General features: G+C 42.7%; 2 protein-coding genes across 3 annotated transcripts in view; one reads left to right on the forward strand and one right to left on the reverse strand.

Moving 5' to 3' along the window:
* Positions 1-17,235, reverse strand: part of NIPAL1 (NIPA like domain containing 1) — a 26,765-nt gene extending 9,530 nt beyond the window's left edge. The window contains exons 1-2 of one of the 2 annotated variants that reach the window (XM_075930465.1): positions 17,068-17,235; positions 1,838-2,104 (exon numbers count right to left, since the gene is read on the reverse strand). In XM_075930465.1, the coding sequence (XP_075786580.1) occupies positions 1,838-2,104; positions 17,068-17,080 (280 nt within the window). In that variant the 5' untranslated portion in view covers positions 17,081-17,235. Of the gene's footprint in view, positions 1-1,837; positions 2,105-16,703; positions 16,852-17,067 lie in introns of those variants that run through there. The other variant, XM_006113448.4, reaches the window with a different exon arrangement.
* Positions 17,125-26,425, forward strand: part of CNGA1 (cyclic nucleotide gated channel subunit alpha 1) — a 33,304-nt gene continuing 24,003 nt past the window's right edge. Inside the window, exon 1 of the mRNA XM_075931125.1 lies at positions 17,125-17,261. The gene's annotated coding sequence lies outside the window, so the exon portion shown is untranslated. The remainder of the gene's footprint in view (positions 17,262-26,425) is intronic.

The following is a 26,425-nucleotide window of genomic DNA, read 5'->3' on the forward strand; positions in this document are numbered from 1 at the left end:
AAACTGAAACAAAATCAAAATATTCAAAAACATGTAGTGATAGTTCTAATACCAGCAAAGTGGGATTTTCAAAAGCACTCCACACCACTCTATTCCTATTGACTTTGATGGGAATAAAATTAGGCCAACTCTCTCTTACAGTGGAGATAATTCCTGTACTATACAACTGTTAAGAACACAGCATGTTCAAAAAACAGGACTAGGTAGCATTTTAAAGACTAACAAGATGGTTTATTAGGTGATGAGCTTTCATGGGCCAGACCCACTTCCTCAGATCAAATAGTGGAAGAAAATTGGCATGACCATATATACCAAAGGATACAATCAAAAAAATGAACACATATGAAAAGGACAAATCAAATTTCAGAACAGAGGGAGGATGAGGAGGGGAGGTAACTGTCTGTGAGCTAATGATATTAGCAGTGATAATTGGGGAAGCTATCTTTGTGATGGGTAAGACAATTAGCGTCTTTGTTGAGACCTAGGTGTAAAGTGTCAAATTTAAGCATGAATGACAGTTCAGAGGATTCTCTTTCAAGTCTGGTGTTAAAATGTCTTTGAAGCAGGATGCAGGTAGTTAAGTCGTTGAGACAATGCCCTTTCTGGTTGAAATGGCAAGAAACTGTTTTTTCTTTGTGATCCTGTCTAATATGTTTTGTGTGCATTGATTCTTTGGCGAAGTGTCTGAAACGTTTGTCCAATGTACATAGCAGACGGACACTGTTGGCACATGATAGCATAAATTATATTTCTGGATGAGCAGGAATATGTGTTCTTGATCTTATAACTTAATTGGTTAGGTCCAATAATGGTATCAGCAGAGTGAATATGTGGACAAAGCTGGCAACAGGGTTTGTTGCAAGGGAAAGTTCCAGGGTTGGTATTAGTATGGTATGTCCTGTGGTTGTTGGTAAGAATCATCTTGAGGTTAGGTGGTTGTCTATAAGAGACTATGGGTCTGTCTCCCAGAGCCTCTCGGAGTTTAGTATCCTGTTCCAGTATAGGTTGTAGTTTATTGATAATGTGTAGGACAGGTTTAAGTCGGGGGCTGTAGGTGATGACAAGTGGTGTTCTATTGTTGGTTTTCTCGGGTCTGTCTTGAAGTAGATGGTTTCTGGGTGTTCGTCTGACTCTTTCAATTTGTTTTTTTATTTCTCCGGGTGGGTAGTTGAGGTTTATAAATGCTTGGTAGAGATCCTGAAGTTTCTGGTCTCTGTCAGTCTGTTCAGTTAGCTAGTAAGTTTTTATTAATACTCTGTTTTGAAGTGACTTGTCCTGATAGTTCTTAATTTACAAAAATAGAGTTCAGTTCTCTTTAGACTGCCTAATTCCACATCCTGCAACTCCACAATCTGGGGAAATATTCAAACACCTATTTTTATAACTGTATTTTAGGGTTGCCAGTTGGTTTCAACAAAAATACTGGACACACTTGACATTACATCACAGTCTACATTACATCTTATTTAGAAAATACCGGACATTTATATTTTCTCAATCTGTTTCCCGAACAGAAAGCTCAGATACTGGACTGTTCGGTTCAAAACCAGAGATCTGGCAACCCTATGTATTATCATAAGTTAAATGTTTCCCTCACTCATACTGAAAGGCAAGAAACAGTGAAAATCTTTTTTGGGAGTGGGGCAGTGGAAGAACTTTTTTTTGACACCTAGATATTATTGTAATGGGTGCATTAGAAATACCTTGGTTACATACAATACTATCTGTAGACAACTACAGAAAACATCATTAGTTTTGAACCTTGAACTTGCTGATTTATGATGAAGAAATAGACTGATTTTTCTGTCAAAAATAAGCAAGGGTAAACATTTCTTACCAGCTCTGGTGACTCCCTTGTCAGCCAGTTGCAGAAGGCCCTTCTTTTTCAGTATAAAGCTGGAACCAACAAAAATACTAGAACCTATTGCCAAAGCTACACCTACATAGAGCCTATATTTGCTTCCTGCAGATGTGGAAACACTCAGGTTTGTTTCATTGGAATGACTGTCTGGATAGGTAAAGAAAGAGGCCTGTGTTTCTGACACGTTGATGATCTGGCACAATGCTTCATAAGAGTCATGACAAATCAAAGAAAGAACAGCACCTGGGGAACAGAAGGAGAAAAAAGGTATTATTTCTCTAGAAGATTCATGACAAAAACCAATGTAGAAAGCATGATACACAGCAATTAAAAATAATATTGTCCTCATATTATATATAATATTTTAATAAATGGACACTACTAGGCCACTAACAAATAAAAAGTTTAATTGCAGCGTGACTTATCTCCACCCTTTGGAAAAGAATGAGCAAGGGCTGGAGGCTGCTGACCAGACATGTTCTACAGCAGGGGATTTAAGGACTCCACATGTTAGCTACTACAGGTATGTCTATACTGCAATTAAAAGCCTGCATCTGACCTGTGGCCTATGATTCCAGAAGATTGGAAAAGGGCAAATATAATGCCCATCTATAAAAAGGGAAATAAAAACGACCCAGGAAACTACAGACCAGTCAGTTTAACTTCTGTGCCAGGAAAGATAATGAAGCAAATAATTAAGGAAATAATTTGCAAACACTTGGAAGATAATAAGGTGATAGGGAACAGCCAGCATGGATTTGAAAAGAACAAATCATGTCAAACCAATCTGATAGCTTTCTTTGATAGGATAATGAGCCTTGTGGATAAGGGAGAAGCAGTGGATGTGGTATACCTAGACTTTAGTAAGGCATTTGATACGGTCTCACATGATATTCTTATTAATAAACTAGGCAAATACAACTTAGATGGGGCTACTATAAGGTGGGTACATAACTGGCTGGATAACCGTTCCCAGAGAGTAGTTATTAAGGGTTCACAATTCTTCTGGAAAGGTATAACAAGCAGGGTTCCGCAGGGGTCTGTTTTGAGACTCTCTGTTTAATATCGTCATCAATTATTTAAATTTTAGATGATGGCATAGCGAGTACGATTATTAAGTTTGCAGATGATATCAAGCTGGGAGGGGTTGCGACTGCTCTGGAGGATAGGGTCATAATTCAAAATGATCTGGACAAATTGGAGAAATGGTCTGAGATAAACAGGATGAAGTTTAATAAAGACAAATGCAAAGTGCTCCACTTAGGAAGGAATAATCAGTTTCACACATACAGAATGGGAAGCGACTGTCTAGGAAGGAGTACAGGGATCTAGGGGTTATAGTGGACCACAACCTAAATATGAGTCAACAGTGTGACGCTGTTGCAAAAAACCCAAACATGATTCTAGGATGCATTTAAAGGCGTGTTGTGAGCAAGACACAAGAAGTCATTCTTCCGCTCTACTATGCACTAATTAGGCCTCAGTTGGAGTACTGTGTCCAGTTCTGGGTCCCACATTTCAAGAAAGATGTGGAGAAATTAGAGAAGGTCCAGAGAAGAGCAACAAGAATGATTAAAGGTCTAGAGAACATGACCTATGAAGGAAGATTGAAAGCATAGGGCTTGTTTAGTTAGGAAAAGAGAAGATTGAGAGGGGACATGATAGTAATTTTCAGGTATCTAAAAGGGTGTCACAAAGAGGAGGGAGAAAACTTGTTCTTCCTGGTCTCTGAAGATAGAACAAGAAGCAATGGGTTTAAACTGCAGCAAAGGAGGTTTAGGTTGAACATTAGGAAAAACTTCCTAACTGTCAGGGTGGCTAAACACTGGAATAAATTGCCTAGGAAGATTGTGGAATCCCCATCTCTGGAGATATTTAAGAGTAGGTTAGATATATGTCTATCAGGGATGGTCCAGACAGTATTGGGTCCTGCCATGAGGGCAGGGGACTGGACTCGACCTCTCAAGGTCCCTTCCAGTCCTAGTAGTCTAGGATTCTATGATTCAGGCTCACAGGGCTGAGGCTAAGGCAGGGGTGGGGAGTCTTAGGCTCAGGGGCCAGATGCGGCTCCCACCTTGCTGGGATCCAGCACCTGAAGCTCAGAGGTCCCCTTAGCATTAGGGAGCCAGTGCTGGTGCTCCAGCACCTCTGCTGCCCATCACAAGGCTGGAACACATACAATCTACTAGCCTGCACCCCATCCTGACTCTAGGATTTTAGGGGAATGTGGGGACTGTGTCTTTCTCCTTTTCAGTTGAGAGCCAGGTCAGTGAGGGTTTGTTTGGGTTTTTTTGCTTCTCACTTGTGTGCAGCCCCCGACTGATTTCTCTGTGGGTCCATGGCCTCCAACCCAAAAAAGGTTCCCTACCATTGGGCTAAAGGGTGATGTAATTGTGCTGTAGATGTTTGGACTTTGGCTGTAGCCAAGGCTCTAGGACTTTGCGAGGTGGGAGGATCCCAGTGTCAAGGCTGCAGACCAAGCCTGGCAGTTTACATCTCAATTAAACAACCATTTAGCACAAATCAACTATGAATCTTAGTCAACTGGCATGGGCTAGTTGCAGGTGTCTAACTGCAGTATAGACACACTCCAAGACTGAGATGGTAGCCCTGTTTTGTTTCCTGGTAATTTAACACCAGTTTAGTTTGGGGTACTGCTTTATATTATTATTTTTTCAGGTAAATGTAAGGAACAAGAGCCATAAGAAAAACTACAAATGGTAAGGACTTTTGAGGGGAGCAGGAAGGAGATGTGATAGAAGGTCAGGTACTAATCACACCTGCTGCATCACTTTGTTTTTTTACAATGTCTTTTGTGTTAAAAAATTATAATTTTTGGAATGCCTAATACAGTACATTTACAGCAAGTTATATTTATTAGAAGCAATACTGACATCCATTGGGCACTTTGGATATTATGAAATAATGAGACGATACTCTGAACGTGTTAAGGATGCATGGCATCTGTGATCCATTAAAGAAAAGTCCCTATTTGAACTGTCAGTGAATGAATGCACAGATGACCTTTCATTACCTTCCTTAGTTAAATATCTAATTTTAATAAGTGTTGCTTTACTGAAGAATGTCTCAGATTTCTCCTCATTGTGAAGCTATACCTACACCCCTGCTTAGGAACAAAAGCACATGGTATAAGCACCCTGCGTATTTATGGTCTTATAAATGGAAAGTAAACTCTCTTTCAACAATTCCTGTTGATTCTTTAGTTTCCAACCCACAAACAACTTTCATACCATCTAACAATCAACTTTCAATCATTCCAAAGTCACTTAGGTCAGTGAAGGAGGATCCTGTGCCAATAAAAAAATATTCCTTCTCAATGCCTACCACAAAAAATATCTTTAATTTATGAAATCAAACTTTTGTTGCATTGTAAGATCGTAAAATGTATGACAGGAAGTTGGAATCACAATACATGCCATCTACCAATTGTGACGATAGAGATTAATTTCAGGGTAGTTATGATTTATGATCTGATCTAAGCTTAAAAATTAAGAGTGCATTGACGTATATAAATCAAACAGTCCTTTGAGGGCTGGGGGGAAATGTTATATAGTCATCACTACTCTTTTATCCACCGCTGGCAGTGGGAAGGAGGCAGATTAGACTGAGTAGGAAAAAGTCAACAAACGGAATAACCTTATTCAAATCCAAGTGACGGGCTTCTTTTTAAAGAGTATTTTACATTCATGAAAATGTGTCTCTGAATAATGTCTAGTTTAACAGCTATTTCATTTCCCCACTTCTGGGCTGTCAAAAATTAGTGATATGCATTTGCTACCAAAATGTCTTCTCACACATACATATATTGATTTCAACCTCATGACAACAGTAAATAATTTCTACCGCTTCATTCTGAAATCATCTGACTGCTCTCAGAGTTCAGTTAATAGTGTTATATTATTGAAAATGTAAGCACTTAATAACTGACCTACTAGCCTCAAATTAATCCAAACTGTTAATCCTATTTTTCAAACTGGCATAAGACACAGACACTGCAGGTTTAATAACTAGCAGTATTAGCTCAAGAGTATCATTCACACCTTCTGTTTCAGTTCTCTTAGTCACCATACAAGCTGCTTGCTTAATGTATTGCTTTAGAAAGGATACTTTATTTCTGATCATTTCTGTCAAGGTCATAAATTAGTGTGCACATAATGCAAGTACTACATTAGAATTCAAATTTGATCTGTTATTCCCCTTTCAAAAATCAAATTTATGATTGAAATATTACTTTTGTTCTGCTGATGTCAAGCAGTGAGTCATTTTCAGGACCAAGAACAAATACATCTACTACAGTTCAATACTGGAAAGGAATTAATCATTTTCCAGTCTGCTGAAAACGTATAGAAGATATTAAACTAGGACAGTTTCTCGCTAACAGATCACTTTTTGAAAGAACAGGCATATTTTTATGTAGATGGAGCCTTATTTTTCATACAAATTATGGAAAATTACGTTTGCTCATCCTATTATAAAATTCTAATGTCTGATAGCTGTTATCTAGCTAGTTCATTTCTCTTTAAATTAATGCTAGAGTGTTTATCATGAAACACTTTTTGCTTAATTTGTAAGAGTCCTAGAATTTACTATGATTTGATGAAATTAAGCACTTCATTCCCTTCGCAACTTTTAAATTAGATTAAGAAAATCCAATTGTTACTGTATGCATTTTGTCATTTTATCAATTGGCTATTTCCCCTAAGCTGAAGAAAATTATGACCAAAACTGATTGTGAAGAAAAAAGTTAGACAGAAAAGTGATTATTTGTAATATACATAAAACTCCTTAAACACTGGATAGGCCCATTACTAAATGAAGATGGTAAAATTGTTAATAAGTATGTAGAAAAGGCAGAAATGTTCAATACATATTCATATTCAGCATTTTCATCAGTGATCTGGAAATAAATATCAAGTTATCTGCTAATAAAATTTGCAGATAATACAGACTAGTGTAGTGGTAAAAAAGGATGAGGAGAGGGCAGTAATAGAGGGATACTTAGATCATTTGGTAGACTAGGCATACTCAAACAAAATGTGTTTTAATACATCTAAATGCAAAGTTATATATGTAAGAATAAGGAATGCAGGTCATACACACAGAATGGGGTACACAGGAAAGCAGTGATCTGAAATGGATTTGAGGGTCAGAGCTCCCAGATAGTAATGCTATTACCAAAGGGCTAATGAGATCCTTGAACAAATAAAACAGGAGGAGAGTAAGTAGGAGCAGAGAGGTGATATTATCGGAAAATCATATGCTGGAATATTGCAGACAGTTGGTTCTAGGGTCTGATCCATGAAGATACTTAGGTGCCTATATCCTATTTTTAGGCACCACTGTAATCCACAAAGCTCCTGCTTGGCTATCTCCTAATACTGTAGGTGCCTGAATTCACTCAGTGCCTAAGATTTTACCTCTGGGCATGCTCATGCTATGCATCAATTTCCCACCTAAGCATGCACATACTGCTGCTTCTCTCTAGGTGCCCAAAGCACTCATCTACTGCCCAAGACTCTATATCTATACTGCGCCCGTTTTGTGCAAAAAATATGCAAATGAGGCAAAGCGTGGAATATTGCTGCACCTCATTTGCATAATTAACAAGGCATTGTTTTTGCACAAGAGGCTTTTGCACAAAAAGGAGTCATCTGCATGGTTCTTTTTTGTGCAAAAAAAACCCCTTGTGCAAGAGCCGTTCTTCTGCATTTATTTCAGGAAGAATGGCTCTTGCGAAAAAACAGAGCCTAATTAATTATGCAAATGAGATGCGTTGATATTCCACACTTTACCTCATTTGCATATTTTTTGCACAAAATGGGCACAGTACAGGCAGTCCCCGGGTTACGTGGATCCGACTTACGTCGGATCCCTACATACGAACGGGTCTTTTCTTGCCCTGGAGGACGCAGGCGGCGGGACCGCCCAGACGCGCCGTGGTCCCGCTGCCCGCGTCCTCCGCGGTGAGAAAAGCTGCTCCGCGTCTCCCTGGTCTGCTGGGGGGGGCCCCCAGCAGACCAGGGAGACGCGGGGCAAAGCCGCGGAGGACACGGGCAGCGGGACCGCGGCGCGTCTCAGCGGTCCCGCCGCCCGCGTCTCCCTGGTTTGCTGGGGGAGGGGAGCGGGGCGCAGCTAGTGCGCCCCCCCCAGCAGACCAGGCTTTTCTCGCCGTGGAGGATACGGGTGGTCCTGCCGCCCGTGTCCTCCGTGGTGAGAAAAGCCGCTCCGCGTCTCCTTAGTCTGCTGGGCCCCCCCGCCCCCCAGCAGACCAGGGAGACGCGGAGTGGCTTTTCTCACCGCGGAGGATGCGGGCGGTGGGACCGCCTGCGTCCTCCGCGGCGAGAAAAGCCTGGTCTGCTGGGGGGGGGGGGCACACTAGTTGCGCCCCCCCCAGCAGACCAGGGAGACGCGGGAGGCAGGACCGCCGAGACGTGCCGTGGTCCCACCGCCTGCGTCCTCTGCGGCTTTGCTCCGCGTCTCCCTGGTCTGCTGGGGGGGGGGGCAGCTAGTGCGCCCCCCCCCAGCAGACCAGGCTTTTCTCAGCTACGCCTGGGGTAGAGCAGCTGGGGCACTGCCGGGTTGGTCCCGCAGCGCCGCTCCTCGGCACTACTGGACCAACCCGGCAGCACCCCAGCTGCTCTGCCCCAGACATCCCCAAGTCAGCTGCTGCTGAAACTGACCAGCAGCTGACTACAGGAAGCCTCAGACAGAGCAACTCTGCCTCCGGCTTCCTGTAGTCAGCCGCTGGTCAGTTTCAGCAGCGGCTGACTTGGGGACACCTGGGGTAGAGCCGCTGGGGTGCTGCCAGGTTGGTCCCCGCAGCGCCGAGGTGCGGCGCTGCGGGGACCTACCCGGCAGTGTCCCAGCTGCTCTGTTCCAGGAGTCCAGATTCAGCCGCTGTTGAAACTGATCAGCAGCTGATTCCAGGAAGCCCGGGGCAGAGCAGCTCTGCCTCGGGCTTCCTGTAGTCAGCCGCTGGTCAGTTTCAAAAGCGGCTGAATCTGGATGCCAGTTCCGACTTACATACAAATTCAACTTAAGAACAAACCTACAGTCCCTATCTTGTACGTAACCCGGTGACTGCCTTTATAGACATGGCCAGAATGATTCACAAACCCAGAAGACAGGTGTTTGGCCACCTAAGTTGCATGTGTGGCCCAATATATGAAATTCATGCTGAGGCTGCTTAGTCCCAAAAAATCCAGATGGTCAGGGAAGGTAGAGTCCCTTAACTTGGTGGCTGTACTGCCCCTCCCCTCCCCACTCAGGACACAGAAGGCCCTTGGTTCAAGCTCTCCTTCCTCTTGAGGGGGAGAAATGACCTGAACAGGAATATGTTGCCTCTCATGCTACTGCCCTAAACACTAGTCTGTAGAGTTTTTCATTGGCCCAATAAGTACTTAATGATTCAATTAATTCATAGTAGAACAACTTCAATAGTAGAGATGAAAGAGACCCACATGAAAATATTCCATAGTCCAGTGGTTAGGGCACTAACCTGAGAGAAGGCAACCAGGGGATCCTGTTCAAATCTCTTCTATGGAAGACCGCAAGCTTCAGAGCCCCCAAAACCCCAATGTCCACACAGCTGTTTTCCCTGTTGTATCCTGAGCCCTACATGCCCTACTTGACCCAGGCTCTGAGACTTGCTGCCACTTGCTGAGTGGACATACCCTAGCATGCCTGCCTCTCTCGAGGACGCTGAAAAATTAGAGGCAGCATAGAAAAAAAACCCTGGCTAGAGAAAATGCCTTAGTGGGAGAGAGACTTACAGAGCTCATTCTGTTCTGTTTCCCATAAAAAAGATTGAGAGGTGAGTTGATTACAGTGTGCACATTCAGATAAAATCCTGGGTACTAAAAGTCACTTTAATCTAAAAAACAAAAATCAATGGCTGGAAAATGAAGACAGACAAATTCAAATAAGAAATTTGGCACTAATTTTTAGCAGTAAGGATGATTAACTATTTAAAAAAACTACAAGAGAAGTGGTATATTATGCATCTCTTGATGTCTTCTAATCAAGAATGAATGCCTTTCTGAAAGATACACTTTGGCCTAACATACGTTATACTTTAGCCAAACAAGCCTTCAGTCTATATACTGGGGTGACTAGATAAAATGTAATGCTATGTAAAGTACAATCCAGACTAGATGCTTTAATGGTCCCTTCTGGCATTAAACTATGACTCCCACTTTTTAAAAAAATAACATCTATTTTTCTACCTTTTTCCTGTCCATACAGAAAATGGATTTCTAACTGCCATATACCATTGTTTGGTATACTCTGTACGGATCAAGTGTACTGACAGTATCTGTTTATACAGACACAGGCAATGTGTATATTAGATTAATTAAAAGTGATAAATTAATCATAAAACAATGCAAGACTAAAGGTTTAGTGCTATTGTGATAAGCAGGGCTCGACAAACAAGGTAATCTACTCGCCTGTGGTTAATCTACTACCCCGGAAGAGCCGGCGCAGAGCGATCTGCGCATGCGCAGAGCGCAGAACAGTGCGGCTGGCGAGCAGGGGCTCGCCGCCCCTCGGCGAGCCCTGGTGATAAGTGAATACAAATTTAGATTCCAATCCTATAAACACTTACACATGTGGGCACTCACCTGTAAAGTTAAGCAGTAAGTATTAGTATTTACAACGATGGTTGTTAACATGGGGTCTGTGGATCACTGGGGAGCCAGCAAAAGGGATTCTCAGACTTGGAAGAAACTAATACCCAGAGAGGCCAGAAGTGATAAGTGACCCTTTGACATGAGTGCACAGAGGTCTTCTATTGGAAGTCTTCTTGAGAGATTCCAGAAGACTGGAAAAGGACAAATATAGTAACGGTCCATAAAAAGAGAAATAAGAACAATCCAGGAAACTACAGACCAGTCAGTTTAACTTATGTGCCAGGGAAGATAATGGAACAAGTAATTAAGGAATTCATCTGCAAACATCTGGAAAAAAATAATGTGATAGATAACAGTGAGAATGGATTTGTAAAGAACAAATACAAACCAATCTGAAAGCTTTCTTTCATAGGATATCAAGCCTTGTGGATAAGGGAAAAGTGGTGGATGTAGTATACCTAGACTTTAGTAAGGTATTTGACATGGTCTTGCATGACCTTCTTATAAAATAAACTAGGGAAATACAACCGAGATGGGGCTACTATAAGGTGGGTGCATAACTGTCTGGATAACCACTCTCAGATAGTAGTTATTAACGGTTCACAATCATGTTGGAAGGGCATAACAAGTGGGGTTCTGCAGGGGTCTGTTTTGGGACTGGTTCTGTTCAATATGTTCATCAACGATTTAGATGATGGCATAGAGAGTATGCTTATTAAGTATTCAGATGATACAAAGCTGGGAGAGGCTGCAAGTACTTTGGAGGATATGGTCAAAATTCAAAATGATCTGGACAAACTAGAGAAATGGTCTCAGGTGAATAAGATGAAATTTAATAAGGACAAATGCAAAGTACTCCACTGAGGAAGAACAATTAGTTTCATACATACAGAATGGGAAGTGATTGTTTAGGAAGGAGTACTGCAGAAAGCGATGTAGGGGTGATAGTGGACCACAAGTTAAACATGAGTCAACAGTGTGACACTGTTGCAAAAAAAAAAAAAAAAAAAAAAAAAAAAAAAAAGCAGACATGATTCTGGGATGCATTAACAGGAGTGTTGTGAGTAAGATACGAGAAGTCATTTTTCTGCTCTACTCAGCATTGATTAGGCCTCAACTGGAGTACTGTGTCTAGTTCAGGGCACCACATTTCAAGAAAGATGTAGAGAAATTGGAGAAGGACTAGAGAGGAGCAACAAAAAAATGATTAAAGATCTAGAAAGCATGACCTGTGAGGTAAGACTGAAAGAACTGGGCTTGTTTAGTTTAGAAAAGAGAAGACTGAGAGGGGACATGATAGCAGTTTTCAGGTATCTAAAAGGGTGTTAAAAGCAGGAGGGAGAAAAATTGTTCTCTTTGGCCTCTGAGGATAGAACAAGAAGCAATGGGCTTAAATTGCAGCAAGAGACATTAGGAAAAACTTTTTACCTGTCAAAGTAGTTAAACACTGGAATATATTGTCTAGGGAGGTTGTGGAATCTCCATCCCTGGAGATATTTAAGAGCAGGTTGGATCGACATCTATCAGGGATGACCTAGACCGGGGTGGGCAATAATTTTTGACCAGGGGCTACTTCAGAAAAATTTTAAGTGGCCCTGGGCCGCTCCAGAAGGGCAGGAGGCTCAGGTGGAAGGGGCAGGGCCAGGACACTTCTGTGCTTCTCTACCCACAGACCCTGTTTGGCCTGGAGGGATGGGGATGCACACAAAGTCTTTGCCCTCCCTAGAGAGAACCGCAAGCTGTTCTGAACAGCTGGCAGTTCCTTCTAGGTATCCATACCCTTGGCAGTGAGAGGAGACTTCACATGTTCCCCACTGCTGCCCCCAAGTTAATCAGGGCCTGAGTTTGGAGAGCATGTGAAGTCTCTCACTCCCTGCCCCCATCCTTCAAGGAAGTGCCATGCTTAGAGTTAATCACCAGGGGTATGTCTACATTACCCCGCTAGTTCGAACTAGGGTGGTAATGTAGGCATACCGCACTTGCAAATGAAGCCAGGGATTTGAATTTCCCGGGCTTCATTTGCATAAGCCGGCCGGCGCCATTTTTAAATGCCGGCTTGTTCGAACCCCGTGCCGCGCGGCTACACGCGGCACGGGCTAGGAAGTTCGAACTAGCAAGCCATTCCGCACTATCTGTACGCCTCGTGGAACGGCTTGCTAGTTCGAACTTCCTAGCCCGTGCCGCGTGTAGCCGCGCGGCACGGGGTTCGAACAAGCCGGCATTTAAAAATGGCGCCGGCCGGCTTATGCAAATGAAGCCCCGGAAATTCAAATCCCAGGCTTCATTTGCAAGTGCGGTATGCCTACATTACCACCCTAGTTCGAACTAGGGTGGTAGTGTAGACATACCCCAGCTGAGCAGCAGCTGGCAGTTCACTAAGTGCTGAGTCCCTTGCAGGGAGGGAGGAGACTGGGAGCAGGGGGAAGTGCATGAAGTCTGCTGCTCTGTCCCCACCCTGCAAGGAGGGTGTGGCACTTAGATGCACTTCATGCTCCTGGGAGGGCGGGAGGAGACTTAGGGTGTGTCTAGACTACATGCCTCCTTCGACGGAGGCATGTAGATTAGCCAGATTGGAAGAGGGAAATGAAGCCGCGATTAAAATAATCGCGGCTTCATTTAAATTTAAATGGCTGCCCCGATCTGCCGATCAGCTGTTTGTCGGCAGATCGGGGGAGTCTGGACGCGATGCGCCGACAAAGAAGCCTTTCTTCATCGGCACAGGTAAGCCTCGTGAAACCAGGTTTACCTGTGCCGATGAAGAAAGGCTTCTTTGTCGGCGCATCGCGTCCAGACTCTCCCGATCTGCCGACAAACAGCTGATCGGCAGATCGGGGCAGCCATTTAAATTTAAATGAAGCCGCGATTATTTTAATCGCGGCTTCATTTCCCTCTTCCGATCTGGCTAATCTACATGCCTCCGTCGAAGGAGGCATGTAGTCTAGACACACCCCCAATGTGCTCCTCCACCCCCAAGCCCTGATTGGCCTGCGGGCAGTGGGAGCACACAAAGTCCCCTCCAACCCTACCCCCATCCTGCAAGGAGCATGAGGTGCTTAGAAGAACTGCACCCTTGGCAGGGCAGGAGAAGACTTTGTGCACTCCCCCCTAAACCGCCAGGCCAATCAGGGCTTGGGGTTGGAGGGAGCGTGCGCTAAGTCTCCTGCCGCCCTGCCAAGAGCATGTGGTCCTTCTAAGTGCCACACATTCCTTGCAGGGTGGGGGCAGAGCAGGAGACTTCATGCACTTCCCCCCGTCCCCAAGCTCAGATCAACTTGCTTGGTGGGCTGGATGTGGTCCGTGGATGCCATTTTGCCAACCTCTGATCTAAAGAGTGTTGGTCCTGCCGTGAGACTAGGGGACTGAACTTGATGACCTCTCGAGCTCCCTCACAGTCCTAGTATTCTATGATTCTTCTTGAAGAGGTGATGGCTGTTAGAAAGATCATCTTAGCACTGAGAGGTGTAACAATGAATTGCAGGCTAATGGCTTGAAATGGGGACCCATAAGAGCTCCACAACACCAGTTTCAAATCCAGCTGTGGAGTAAGGTCTCCAATAGATGGGAAGAGTATTTCTATGTCACTTAGAAATAGAGAATATAGAGGAGAAATGCAGACATTGCACTTTTATGCAGCTAACTGTTAAACTTGACTCTCTAAAGTGTAACAAATAGTCCAAGACCTTTTGAACCATACAGTGAATAAGAGGCATGGCTAGTCTCCCAGACAGAGAAATGCTTCCACTTTCTAATGGAAAATAGCCCTTGTTTCCCACTATTAAGCAAGACACTCTAGAATGATTCTGAATAACAAGCTTCTTCTAGATTTACCCACTAAGGAACCAGAATGTGAAGTATAAATGACTAATCGTTGGGTGTGACACAAGACAGTGATTCTGCAATATCAAGCCCTTCACTAAAGGCAGGAGTAAAAGCTTCCTGACTGACCATTCTGGCAAGTCTGAGAACTATGGCTACCTTGCCCATGCTGATTCAATGAATATCATTTTGTCCCCTCTTGTTTCACCTTAAAAATGACCTTGGGAATCAGCAGCACTGGATGGTAGGCAAATCGCATTCAGAAGTAAGGTCTGTGTTTATAAACTGGTGGGTGCCCTGTCTCAGGGGAAGAGAAATGTTGGTAAAGTTAATCTGTTGTTATGGCTGCCCAGGAACAGAAGAGAGGGCATTAACATTTCAGTTGTCCAGGTCACTGCTTACCGCAGTTCCCCTTGGCTGCAAATGGTGAACCACAGCCAATGGGAGATGCGAGGATCCATGGTTGCGGAGCCATTAAGTAAACAAATTGGAGCAGCCCATTAGCAGCTTTCTTAAAGTGGGGCTACAGCTCAGTTTGAGAAACACTGACCTACAAACTAGGATAGATGATGATCCCTCACTCTCACAGACCTTGGGAGGCAGGACAGCCCTCTCTTACAAACAGAGCATTAACCTGAAACACATACCAACCACACACTTAACAACAGAAACAGTAACTCAAGAACCAATTCTTGCAATAAACCCAGTTGCCAAATCTGTCCACACTTCTACTCTAGTGACACCATCATAGGACGTAACCATATCAGCCTTTCAAAGGCTCATTCACTGCTGCCATCATGTGCCAGCAGTGCCATTTACATTGGACAATGGGGACTGTCTCTGCGCAAATGTACAAAAATCAGACACCAAGAAAGGTAACACACAAAAACCAGTGGGAGACCTTTTTCACCTCCCTGGACACACAGTTACAGACTTGAAAGTTGTCATTCTTAGGCAAAATAACTTCAAAACCAGACTGGAATGTGACACTTCTGAGCTGGAATTCATATGCAAATTCTACACCATTAGAATGCATCTGAATAAGAACTGGGAATGGCTCTCTCATTACAATAAGTAACTTTCCCCTTTAGGTATTCTCACCTTCTTATCCACATCCACCCTGATCGAACTAGCTCTGATGTAACACTCCCATCTCTGTCTCACTATCACCTGTTTCTTTTTCTTTCACTTCATGCATCTGACCAAATGAGTTGCAACTGAAGAAGTGGGTTGTGCCCGCAAAAGCTCATGGTACCATCTACATTTTTGTTAGTCTTTAAGGTGCTACTAGACTATTTGTTGTTTTTAAGTTTTTCCTGTTAGGGTATGTCTACACTAGCCCCCTAGTTCGAACTAGGGAGGCTAATGTAGGCATTCGACCTTGCAAATGAAGCCTGGAATTTAAATATCCTGGGCTTTATTTGCATGTTCCCGTCTGGTTGCCATTTTTAAATGCCACTAGTCTGGACTAACTGCCCACGGCTACACGTGGCAGTTAAATGGTAATTCGAACTAAGTCCTTAGTTTGAATTACCTGTTACACCTCATTCCAGGAGGAGGAGACTGGACGGGCACATACCAATAATATCCGGGCTTCATTTGCAAGTTTGAATGCCTACATTAGCCTCCCTAGTTCGAACTAGGGGGCTAGTGTAGACATACCCTTACAGACTAACTCGGCTACCCCTCTGAAGCTATAATAAAATTGTTAGTTATTAAGGTGCCACCAGACTCCTTGTTGTTTTGCTGAAATGGACTAACATGCCTCTAACCTCTCTGAAATCTATGACTATTGTAGCAGCAACCAAAAGTCCCACTCAGGCTCAGAGACCCGTGCTAACTACTGCTGTGTAGTACTTTGTACTGTGTGTGTTTAAATTATGGAAATACTGCAAATACTGCAAGAAGAGTTGCGATAGAGGCAAACATCAAATTAAATTCTCTGCACAAGGTTTTGCAATCTGTGCAATCCCTCCTGCGGCACCGGCTGTATCACTGTTTTGCGTGTTGATAGTGGTATGCTGGTGCCTCAGTGCTACAAGCTGTGCATAACAGACCTCCGTCCAGCGCTAGGTGCTGCCCTAGAGCCACACGGTGTTTCTTTGTTCGCCCCAGGAGCAATACACACCACACCTCACTGCCGTTCACCCAGGGCGGACTCCACTCCTCGCAGCAGCGCCTTCTTCCAGCTGACCAGCCCCTCTCCAGGCTGCTCCCTCCCTCCCAGCCCGCTGCCTCCCCAGCCGTCTGCCCACTCAGGGCTCCCATTGTGCCCCCGGCCAGGGCCACCTGGCTGCGTCTCCTCAGACCACCAGCCAGCGACGGCCCAGCACTGCCCCCCTCCCGCTCAGCTCCTGGGCGGGGCGGAGACTGACCTGCGCGGCAGGTCTCCAGAGCTGGCGCCATCACCGGCTCCCCCATGCTACCCGCTCTGGCCGAGCGCTGAGTCTCCTCACTGCCTCATCCCGTCCCGCCCGGCGCTGCACTGGCAAGCGCCCCTCCCCGCTCGCTCCGCTCCGCTCCCCACCTTCCTCAGCCACTCCCAGCCCAGGTGCTGCCGCCAGAACCCTGCCCGCCTCATTGTGGTGTCACAGTGACGGGGCGTGGGGAATCGAGGGCAAAGGGGAACCCAGAGGGCAGCTTCTCGCCTCCGCCTGGCTTGTCGGGGGATGATGCCTCCCTTCCCCGCTCAGAGGGACACGTGCGTTGTTTGGGCGGGGTCCCGGAGTGGACACTTACAGTCTGTTCTCATGCTCCCGTCCCTGAGTTGAATGATGCCTCACATGGCCTCGTCTGTCCGCAGTGGGCCCCAACGCATTTACCATCCCTCAAAGAGTAGTGGGAAAATCCCACCCCCTTGGCAAGCAGTGGGAGTTTTGTCCTTGAAATCCGTGTGGCAGGGCAGGATTGCACCCCTGTCTTGCTGGTTTCAGGTATGAATGATGTCACTTTCAAGGAGAGTAGGTGGCAAAAACATTAGGATCCCCAGCAGCAGATTTCAGACTGAACACGTCAGTTTTAATATCTTAAATTTTAAGTAAGCCATTATGAAAAGATCAGTCTCACATAGGGTAGAACACAAGGGTACAGCAGGTATGAAGGCAGAGGACCTGTTTGCCTCTGGAATGCAAAATAAAGGGCCTGGGTTGTCGCTCTGCACCACAGACATTGATGGGAGTAAGCTTGGGGAGAGACTAGTTTTCAGAAAACATCCCCCAAAACTGGCATGGAAAGGCCATGTGACTTCATTGAATGTACCAGTGGTAAAAGGGGAGATGTGCTGCAGTTTTAGGCCCTGGTTTCCTGTTGCGATGTTTTTACTCAGGCTCTATGCAGGTGAAATGCTTTACGCCATAGGAATTTTCTGCATATGTCAAATGAGCAAAATGGGTGCAGCATGTACACACCAATAGCGTGACTCACTTTGTTGCCACTGTTATGTAATCATAAGAATATACTAGCTTTATTATTTAGTGATTTCACAACTGAAATCCAAATCTTGTTTTTCTTGTTTTAAACTGTGCCACTCACATAAAATCCAATGCTTTAATTTTTAAAATATATTGATGCAAACTGCAATTTGCTAGTTAAGCTATATCAATTACAAATATCTCATTCAGAGTGATAATTTATGTGGAGTAGTGTCTTTGATTTCTGCCTCAAAGCCGAGAATTATACATCAAATTTTAAATATGTCCCTTTTAAATGGAGAGTCTTACTATAAAATATGCATAGTTCATTGTTAATGTTAAATGTAAATCTTCAAAACAAACTTCAAATATTTAGGAACAAACTGTTTCTCTTATTAGCACAATTATATCACTAAATCAGTTTAAAGGAGCTTCATGTTCAGAAGACATGGGGGGGCAGTAGCTCCTGGGATCACAGTTGGAGTGTATTTTGAAAAGAATCGTTTTGATAACTATTGATGCAAACTGCGATTTGCTAGTTAAGTTATATCAATTACAAATATCTCATATTATTCAGAGTGATAATTTATTTGGAATGGTGTCTTTAATTTTTGCCTTTGATTTCTTCAAAATACCCCATTGGAGTGTATTTTGAAAATAATCATTCTGATAACTTCTCAGGCAAATTCCAGGAATGGGTAAGTTTGGACCATATTCAGTGTCCAAGAACTATATAAGGAAATAGTGCCATCAACTTATGAAAAGAAAAAAAAAAGTCTCTTGTAAGAGAGACTGATGATCCAAAGCATTTAAGGTGCTTATAGGGATAGCTCCAGAAAAAGAAACAGATATAAAGAAATGTGAGCTAATAATAAATGTAAAAACAACCAAAACAATAGTAATTATTTAAATACAAAGTACTGAATAATGTAACCACATAATCTAGAGCAGAATTGCCAGCAGCATTTATTAACAAATCTATCTATTTGCATCCAAATAGATATTACCCATCAAATAATGTTTTCTGTTCTTACCTTTTAATGTCTAAAATCGGGCTGTTTTGGTAGATGATTGGTTGGTAAACATTAGCATTCTTTGTGACTGGCCCTCCTTGATGGCAAATTTGTAACAAACCCTTTCATTCCTTTATAAACTTCCTTCCTTCACTCCATTTCAATTCCAGGATTAATGGGGAAAAACTGCTTTTGTGGTGTGTCTTTTTAACAGCAATATTAAGAAGCAATAAAACCTGAAAACATAACTAGCAAACTCAGTTCTGTTTCAGCTGTTTCATTTAGCCACTCATTCCTAAGTTCTGGACACAAAAGCTACAAGAGCAAAAATGCTAAGTATAGTAGAAATGAAGACAGAGCATAATAGATCAGTAGCACTGGCAGTGTGCTTGATAGCAGCAGAGCAGGATGCACAATTTAAACATGGGATCTGATATTATATGGTTTAATTTACTTTGTAGCAAACTTGATGTAGTTATTGCATCAAAGTCACTGTGGCTATTCTGTCCTAACAAAAGGGAGACAAACTCCAGAAAAGTGAAGTCACAAAAGTTTGGAGTGACAGTGAGTCATGCTCACTTACTTCTAAGTAAAAATTACTATCGTAAAAGCTATAGTATATCAAGAGACCATTACAAAAGTTAAAAAAACTGCCCCTTTACTCCTGTAGAGCTAATGTGGATATTAACTTTGGGTGAGTTATCCCAGTTACCTAATCTAGCTCTAAACCTGCAAAGGTTTATACAGTTGCTTAACTATTTGCATGTAGGTAGTCAATGGACTACTCATGCCATTCAGGCAATTGGATTGAAACATTAGTCTCAACACTATAGTTAAAATGGGGTAATTGGATATATTTTATAAAATTTCACATTTTCCTTGAATTATTGACCCAGATAACTACAACATAGTAAATTTCTGATTTTCTTTCTGCATACAAAGCAGAGCCTTTCCTTTCAGAAATTAATGATATATAAATGAATAATGTATCTGTGTCATGAAGGAGAGCTTGCAAATAGAGACAGCCTTAATAGGATTGAGAAAAATTGTAAAGGAGCTGACAAAGCAAGATACTGAAATAGATTAAAGCAGGCCTAGTAAAACAATAATCCAGGGTTTCTACCTTCCTTTCATCAGTCAAGGTTACTTGATTCAAATCCAAAAAAATGTAAGAAATCCCTATGGGAAAATACTTTTGTATAAACAATGGAACTAACTGAACTCCCAATGATGTTAATGGGATTTCTGATTTTAACGGAAAAGGAAGCACACTATTCCTGCAGCTAGAGCATGCCCATCTGGGCTGGGGGGCGGGGAATGGCTCTCTCAGCCAGTTTGCTGCGGTTAACTCTTTCAGGCCCAGTGTGAGGTTGGTACATCTTGTCACGGAGGGGTGCTATTATTTTCTAGACATTCCAGCCATTTAGTTAACTAAATTGCCTGTAATACTACGCACTTTGCCGGAAGAGGCAATGCAAATGAAGCACGGATTAGCATTTTCTCATGCTTCATTTGCATAATCTCTTCCAGTGTGTTTTTGTACAAGAGGTTTTTGTGCAAAAACAAGCAGTATGGATGTTTCCTTTTTGCGCAAAAAACCCTTTTTGCACAAGATCCTTATGCTACCCCTTTTTAGCACAAGATCCTTAAGCCGGGGGCATAAGGATCTTGTGCACAAAGGGGTTTTTGCGCAAAAAGGAAACGTCCACACTGCTTGTTTTTGTGCAAAAACTTCTTGTGCAAAAACGTACCGAAAGAGATTATGCAAATGAAGTGTAAGAATATGCTAATCCTTGCTTCATTTGCATTCTCTCTTCCGTCAAAGAGCGTTAGCGTGAGTGTTAACCCCACAGAAAGTGGGTCCTTAAGAGTCTCCAGGAAGTGTTGGCAGGGGATCAGGAGAGTCAATGAAAACAGAGTGTGGATTTTGTATTAAAAAGCAGGACCTTCCTGCTACAGTCTTTGTGAGACTAGAGCCAAGATGGGTGATATGAGTTAAGCCATGAGCAATGCATGGAATTTCCAGAGATATATATGCCTTGGGAAGGATTAAACCTTGGAACAACAGATACATGAGTAGAACAGGGAATATTTAGTCAGACACGATCCTTTATTTTTGTGTTTGTTGGACTCCTCTATGGAAAGCCCATGTACTACCCTACCCCGTACACTATACCTTTTTAACTCAATTCTACAAAAGCAATTCTCTATGTTTTTAATCTTGCCTATCTTAGTGGCTCTGTAACACCTAGCAACCAAGTAATCCTTTACCAAGTATATCTTCTTTTTTTGTTAATAAAATCACCTTTTTCCTGATTCCTATGTATTAGAAGGCAGGAGGTTTTGTGTGCACATGCCTAAACCTGCCAGGTCAGTTATTAGCTTGTTTTCAAGCTCTCTCTTGAGAGAGGATGTTCTATAGAAAGAAATTCCCAAGTGCATCTTCATGGATTTTCAAGGGGTTTTTGCAGTTTGGTGGTGGCAGCATACGACCCAAAATCAGAAAATCTGTGATCATGGGGAGTTTTTTAAGCAGAAGCCTTTGGTGTCAGAGTATTTAAAAGTCTTTTGTGGGCCCCCAACTTCTGCACATTAAGTGCTAGAGTGGGGAATACTGCATACTGCCTAAGGGATGTAGGTTGGGAACTTCTGCAATAGACCATTGTAGTGTGCAGAGCTGTTGGGGCTTAGAATACCCCAGCCACTCCCTCTTCTACCAAGCCACAGAATATCTCCTGAGTCTGACCTCCCTCTTCATAAGGATTGTGAATAGCACAGTAAGCCACAGTTATGTGGGCAGCATTGATCCAAATTGATCTGTAGATATCTCTAATAGAATTTCAATGTGCCAAGAGCATATTCAACACCGCTTTATTCCTGCTCAGACTATAATTACATTGTCTTTTGCCATGGCCTCTAAAAATCAGGGTAAAGTTTCATAATGAAAGACTAAAGGGGGTATGTGAAATCCCTCAGAATAATAATAGGAACAATAATGCTGTACATCATAATGTTATTTGGTGGGAACAATGTACTATTCTTCCTATGAATATAGACTCCTGAAAGGTGAACAACCCTGGCATCATGAACCTTCCCATATTAGGGATGTGAAGGACTAGTCAACTAGTTGGCTATCTGATAAGCAAATGCTTATCGGATGGTCGACAAGTTTGTCGACTAGTTGCTCTCCCCGCCCCCTTTGATGCCTCTATCAGAAAGAGGCAGCAAGGGGAGAAGAAAGAAGGAAGTACTTCAAAGTGGCAGGGCCACCTGGAGCCTGGGTCCAGACTCTAGGCTTCATTCAGTGCTGCTGCTTTGAAATGCTGCCGCGGGAGCCTAGCATCAGGCTCCTCTCAGCATTTCAAAGTGGCAGCACCGCATGGAACCTGGGCTCAGTTGGGGAGTCCCCAGCTGATCCCTGGCTCCATGCGACATTATCTCTTTGAAACGCCACCGTGGGAGTCCGAAGTCAGGCTCTCCACATCATTTCAAAGTGGCAGCATTGCACAGAGCATGGGATCAGTGGGGAGTCCTCAGCTGACCCCAGGCTCCATGTGGCATGTTCACCTTTAAAGTATAGCAACCCCTCTAGGGCTGTTTCTACACTTCAAAGGTGGAAATGCTCTATCAACTAGTCAAATAGTCAATGCAAAATGCATCCACTATTCAGTTAGTCAATTACCCACAATTTAACATCCCTATCTCACATTAACATTTATAAACTAACCTTTTTGGCTCACAAGAGCTTGTACAACAATGGAGTAATACCTCTTGAGGTTTATGTATTCATGTTCCTTGAGAAGGGCAAACTATGAGCATGAGTCTCATCAGTGGTGCTAGTACAGTTTGAAAACCCCATTCTTTTAAAGCCAGCAATTAGGAATATGAAGAATATCTCTTATGCTTGCCTCTTTGAGGTAAACCTGATAGTCTCAGAAACCTATGCCACCATTTTATCTGTAGTCATCTTTCCAACACCAGTCTCGGTGGCAGAGGGTCTATAGCAGCCTGGGGTAGCAGTTTTGAGATTATTGTAGTAACCCACTTCTGGACCAGGATGGTTGTCCTCATGCACATGTCTTTAATTGGAGGCTTGGGATAAGCTCCTTGCAAAACTCCAGAACATAGCTTTCTTTATGCGAAAGTTCTGGACATCTGTTGGTCATCCCAAATCTGCATGATGGTGTGGTTGCACCAGTCTGTGCTTGTGGTTCTGCTCCAGATGACATACACAGGGGACATCTGTGACCATACTCAGTGTCATGAATAGTATCAGCCATTTTGAGTCTGCCATGTCTGTGTCTTTTTCCTCCTAGTTCTTCATAAGATCTGTCAGGTACCTTTGGTGGGCTAGAATATGCCACCAAAATGTTCACCAGCATCTCATGGAAACTACCTGTTTCCTGACATGGGATTGAAAGCTCAAGCAAAAACTTATTGAAACGGTGCCTTCCCATGTTGCTGGCTCTGCACGTAGGGTGCACATAGATCAAAATGACAGCTTAGCAGCATGTGTTGGTGGGCTGTTCAAACTTCTTGTGATGTGCAGGGTGAACAGTCAAGTTTCCCCACAGTACTACATGATCAAAGAATTAGAGCAGTCACACTTTGGAGTGGCAGTAGGGAGCTTGGGATATGGTTGGTTTGAGTTGGGCCTGTGTGCTACATTGTGGTTGCCATGGTCCCATGTTCAAGCCTGGCATTAGAAAATCCCTCATGTAAGGTTAAAAATGAATGTAAATGCTCAAATCCTGTGTTCTCTAACCCAGGCTCATCTGACTTAAGTCCTGCCTAGACATACTGAAAGTGCCCTCAGGGAAATTGTGAATTGAGCCCTAAGGGAAAAGTAGAAGGGAAACCTGTGGCAAAGGTAGGATCTGAATCACGTCTCCTGGCATCTATCTGAGTGACTTAACAAATCATGCTTTCTTGTCAGCTTGTGTCAGTTTTATGTTCTGACACAGTTTTATATTCTGATGACATAAATCTATGTGAGATTGTCTTTTTTCAGAACCTAAGAGCAAGGTGATTTCTATTAATAGCTTTTCTCTATCTGATAGCTAAAATATTTTTTCCTTGGAATTGCCAAGAAATAAGTTATAAACAACATTTTCCACTGAACATATATGAAACGTTCTATAATTATTTTAAGCACCACAAGGAGACAGTATAGTCTCTTAGACCAGGGCTACTCCACATGCAGCCTGTTTGTGGCCCACGGCGCAGTTTGTGTTTAGATGGGGCTCAATACACAGCCCACAGGTGGGATCCTTTGAACATGGCCTCCACTGGGAACACACTTCACAACAGCGTCTCCCAGGCAGGGTGAGCATTGAAAGATGCAAGCGGACGGGCTGGCTGGAATAGATGAGTACAGGGTGTCAACATTTCTAGCCCTCAACAAGGAGGTGCTGGGAATGCCGGGGCATTGTGTGAAAGAAGATATTTGCATTGTGCCCCTCAGCATGTGCTGTGAGTATCATTGTGGCCCCTGGGGCTTCCAAAGTTGAGTAGCCCTGTCTTAGGCTATGTCTACACACCAGCTTTATTTTGGAATAACTGACGTTATTTCAAAGTAACATAGTCTGAGTCTATACAGCAAGCATAGACATAATGTTGAAATAATGTTATGCTGGAGGACTTCTTTCTCCAACTCCTGTTACCCTCATTTTATGTGGAGTAGGGGAAGTTGGAGGAAAGGTGTTCTAACTCAGACTCCCTGCTGTATAGACGGCACCAAAAGCCAAAATAAGTTATTTCAACTTCAGCTACACAATTGACGTAGCTCAAGTTGCGTAGCTTATTTTAGCTTTAGCTCTGCTGTGTATATGTGGCCTTACAAAGCTGGTATTAGTTTGGCTGAGAAGTTTCCAAATTGATTAAAACTGTAATTATTATTAAGCTATTTAATAAAATATGAAAGAATAAACAGTAAGCCATATCTATTCTGGTGAAAGACCTAGTACATTAATAATGTATGAAATCTGAAATAAAAATAATAAAAATACCATGAGACAATATTGCTATGTAACATTATTCATTAGTTTTTGTCAAATCCCATGCATATTCAAAGTATTCATAAGCTTCTGCTCAGGTGAGGGATAATGGTGACTGTCACTGTCACTTCCATCTGTCTCTAAATCTCAAAATCCAGCACTAGGTCAAGGAAAGCCTTTTCTAAGGTCCGTGTCCTAGTCTTGGAATAATACAGAAGTACCATTCAACTACCCATAGAATAAGGAAATTAATAACCTGAAATGTTGATTGTGTTTGGATTTTCATTGTTTACTTTCAATGTGGAAATGCGGATGACTTAAAGAACTGCAATCATTACTAGGAATAGATTACATTACCAAGGTAAGCATCCACAATAGCAAAACACCTTGTGATAACAATATTGGAGAGTCTGGTTTTTAAACTTACTTTAAAAAAATTGCTTTATTTTAAATGTATCCTATTTTCTAGAGGGCAAAAGCTAGAGATTTTGTCACAACACAGTATTTAACGTAATGCAATTTAATATTTTGTATGTTGTTCTTCAGTGATTAAAAATAAGCAGATAGACACACTGGGCCAAATCCCTGTTGTATCTTATTGAAGTCACTACATCCCTGAAGTGAGTATGAATACAGCAGGGGTGAATTTGGACCATTGTGCCAATAAGGACTGGCTAATGCAAAAAAGCACCGCAGACGAATCTGCTGATCCTTCATTTATTACAATTCTGAGAATGAATAATGCTTTTCTTTGTTTTCTTGCAACTTACATCTCTTGCCTTACAATTGATAACGTTTTGTAAAAAAATTTGGACCTTTATCTGTTTGTCATCGCTCTTATTTTTTTAAAAAAGAGAATGCATGGAGTCAGATTATTTGTGAAATCCATGACATGTTAATAATTGTGAAATATTTCTAAAGAAAAAGTTCATTTGCACTACCTTGAATTCTAACTTCCTAAATATTGTAATCTATTGTTGTGGAATGGGCTAGAAGGTAACAGTGACTAACAGTTTGTGCTAACATGATATTTTAATTAAAATTGTGTAGCTAGAGAATAAGGAAAAGCTGTATTAACGTAATTAATATAGTCCAAATATTTTGTTTAACATAACTTCAGTAGCGAGAGGGATTTTGAGCCACAAGTGCTCAAAAAGAAACACCACACTCATAAATCACAAGAACCTTGCCTGTGTGCTCACATATATGCAAACAGTTATGTTTTGTCATTTCCACAGTACAATTTTGGGCTTCTGAATTTGTGGTCTTTAGCTTCTGAAATTATAAAAAATATTCTTTAATGCTAATATAATTTGAAGACAGGGGAAACAACCTGGCCCTGCACTATTTCGATCCAAATTCTGGCCCACTAATTTGGGGCTGTTGGGTGCCAAGTCCTTTCCACTTCCATGTGTATGAATTACCACACCAGTTAGACCAGGACTATCAGGCTGGAGAAGAAGGGGTTTCAGGGTATGTCTACACTTTTTGTTGGATAGTTAACATAGGTTTGGATTAGTCCCCTGCCCACTCTGTGCAATTTTATCACACAAAGGGACTTCAGCTGAGAGCTTGATCCACACCAGTGTGAGTGACACTCTGAATGCAACAATTTTATAGCATCTCAACTTTGAATGGGCAGCTTTATGCAATTATATCTCAGTTGTACACTTTATAG

Source organism: Pelodiscus sinensis, chromosome 5, assembly GCF_049634645.1.
Source record: "Pelodiscus sinensis isolate JC-2024 chromosome 5, ASM4963464v1, whole genome shotgun sequence".
In the NCBI taxonomy this organism is placed as follows: Eukaryota; Metazoa; Chordata; order Testudines; family Trionychidae; genus Pelodiscus; species Pelodiscus sinensis.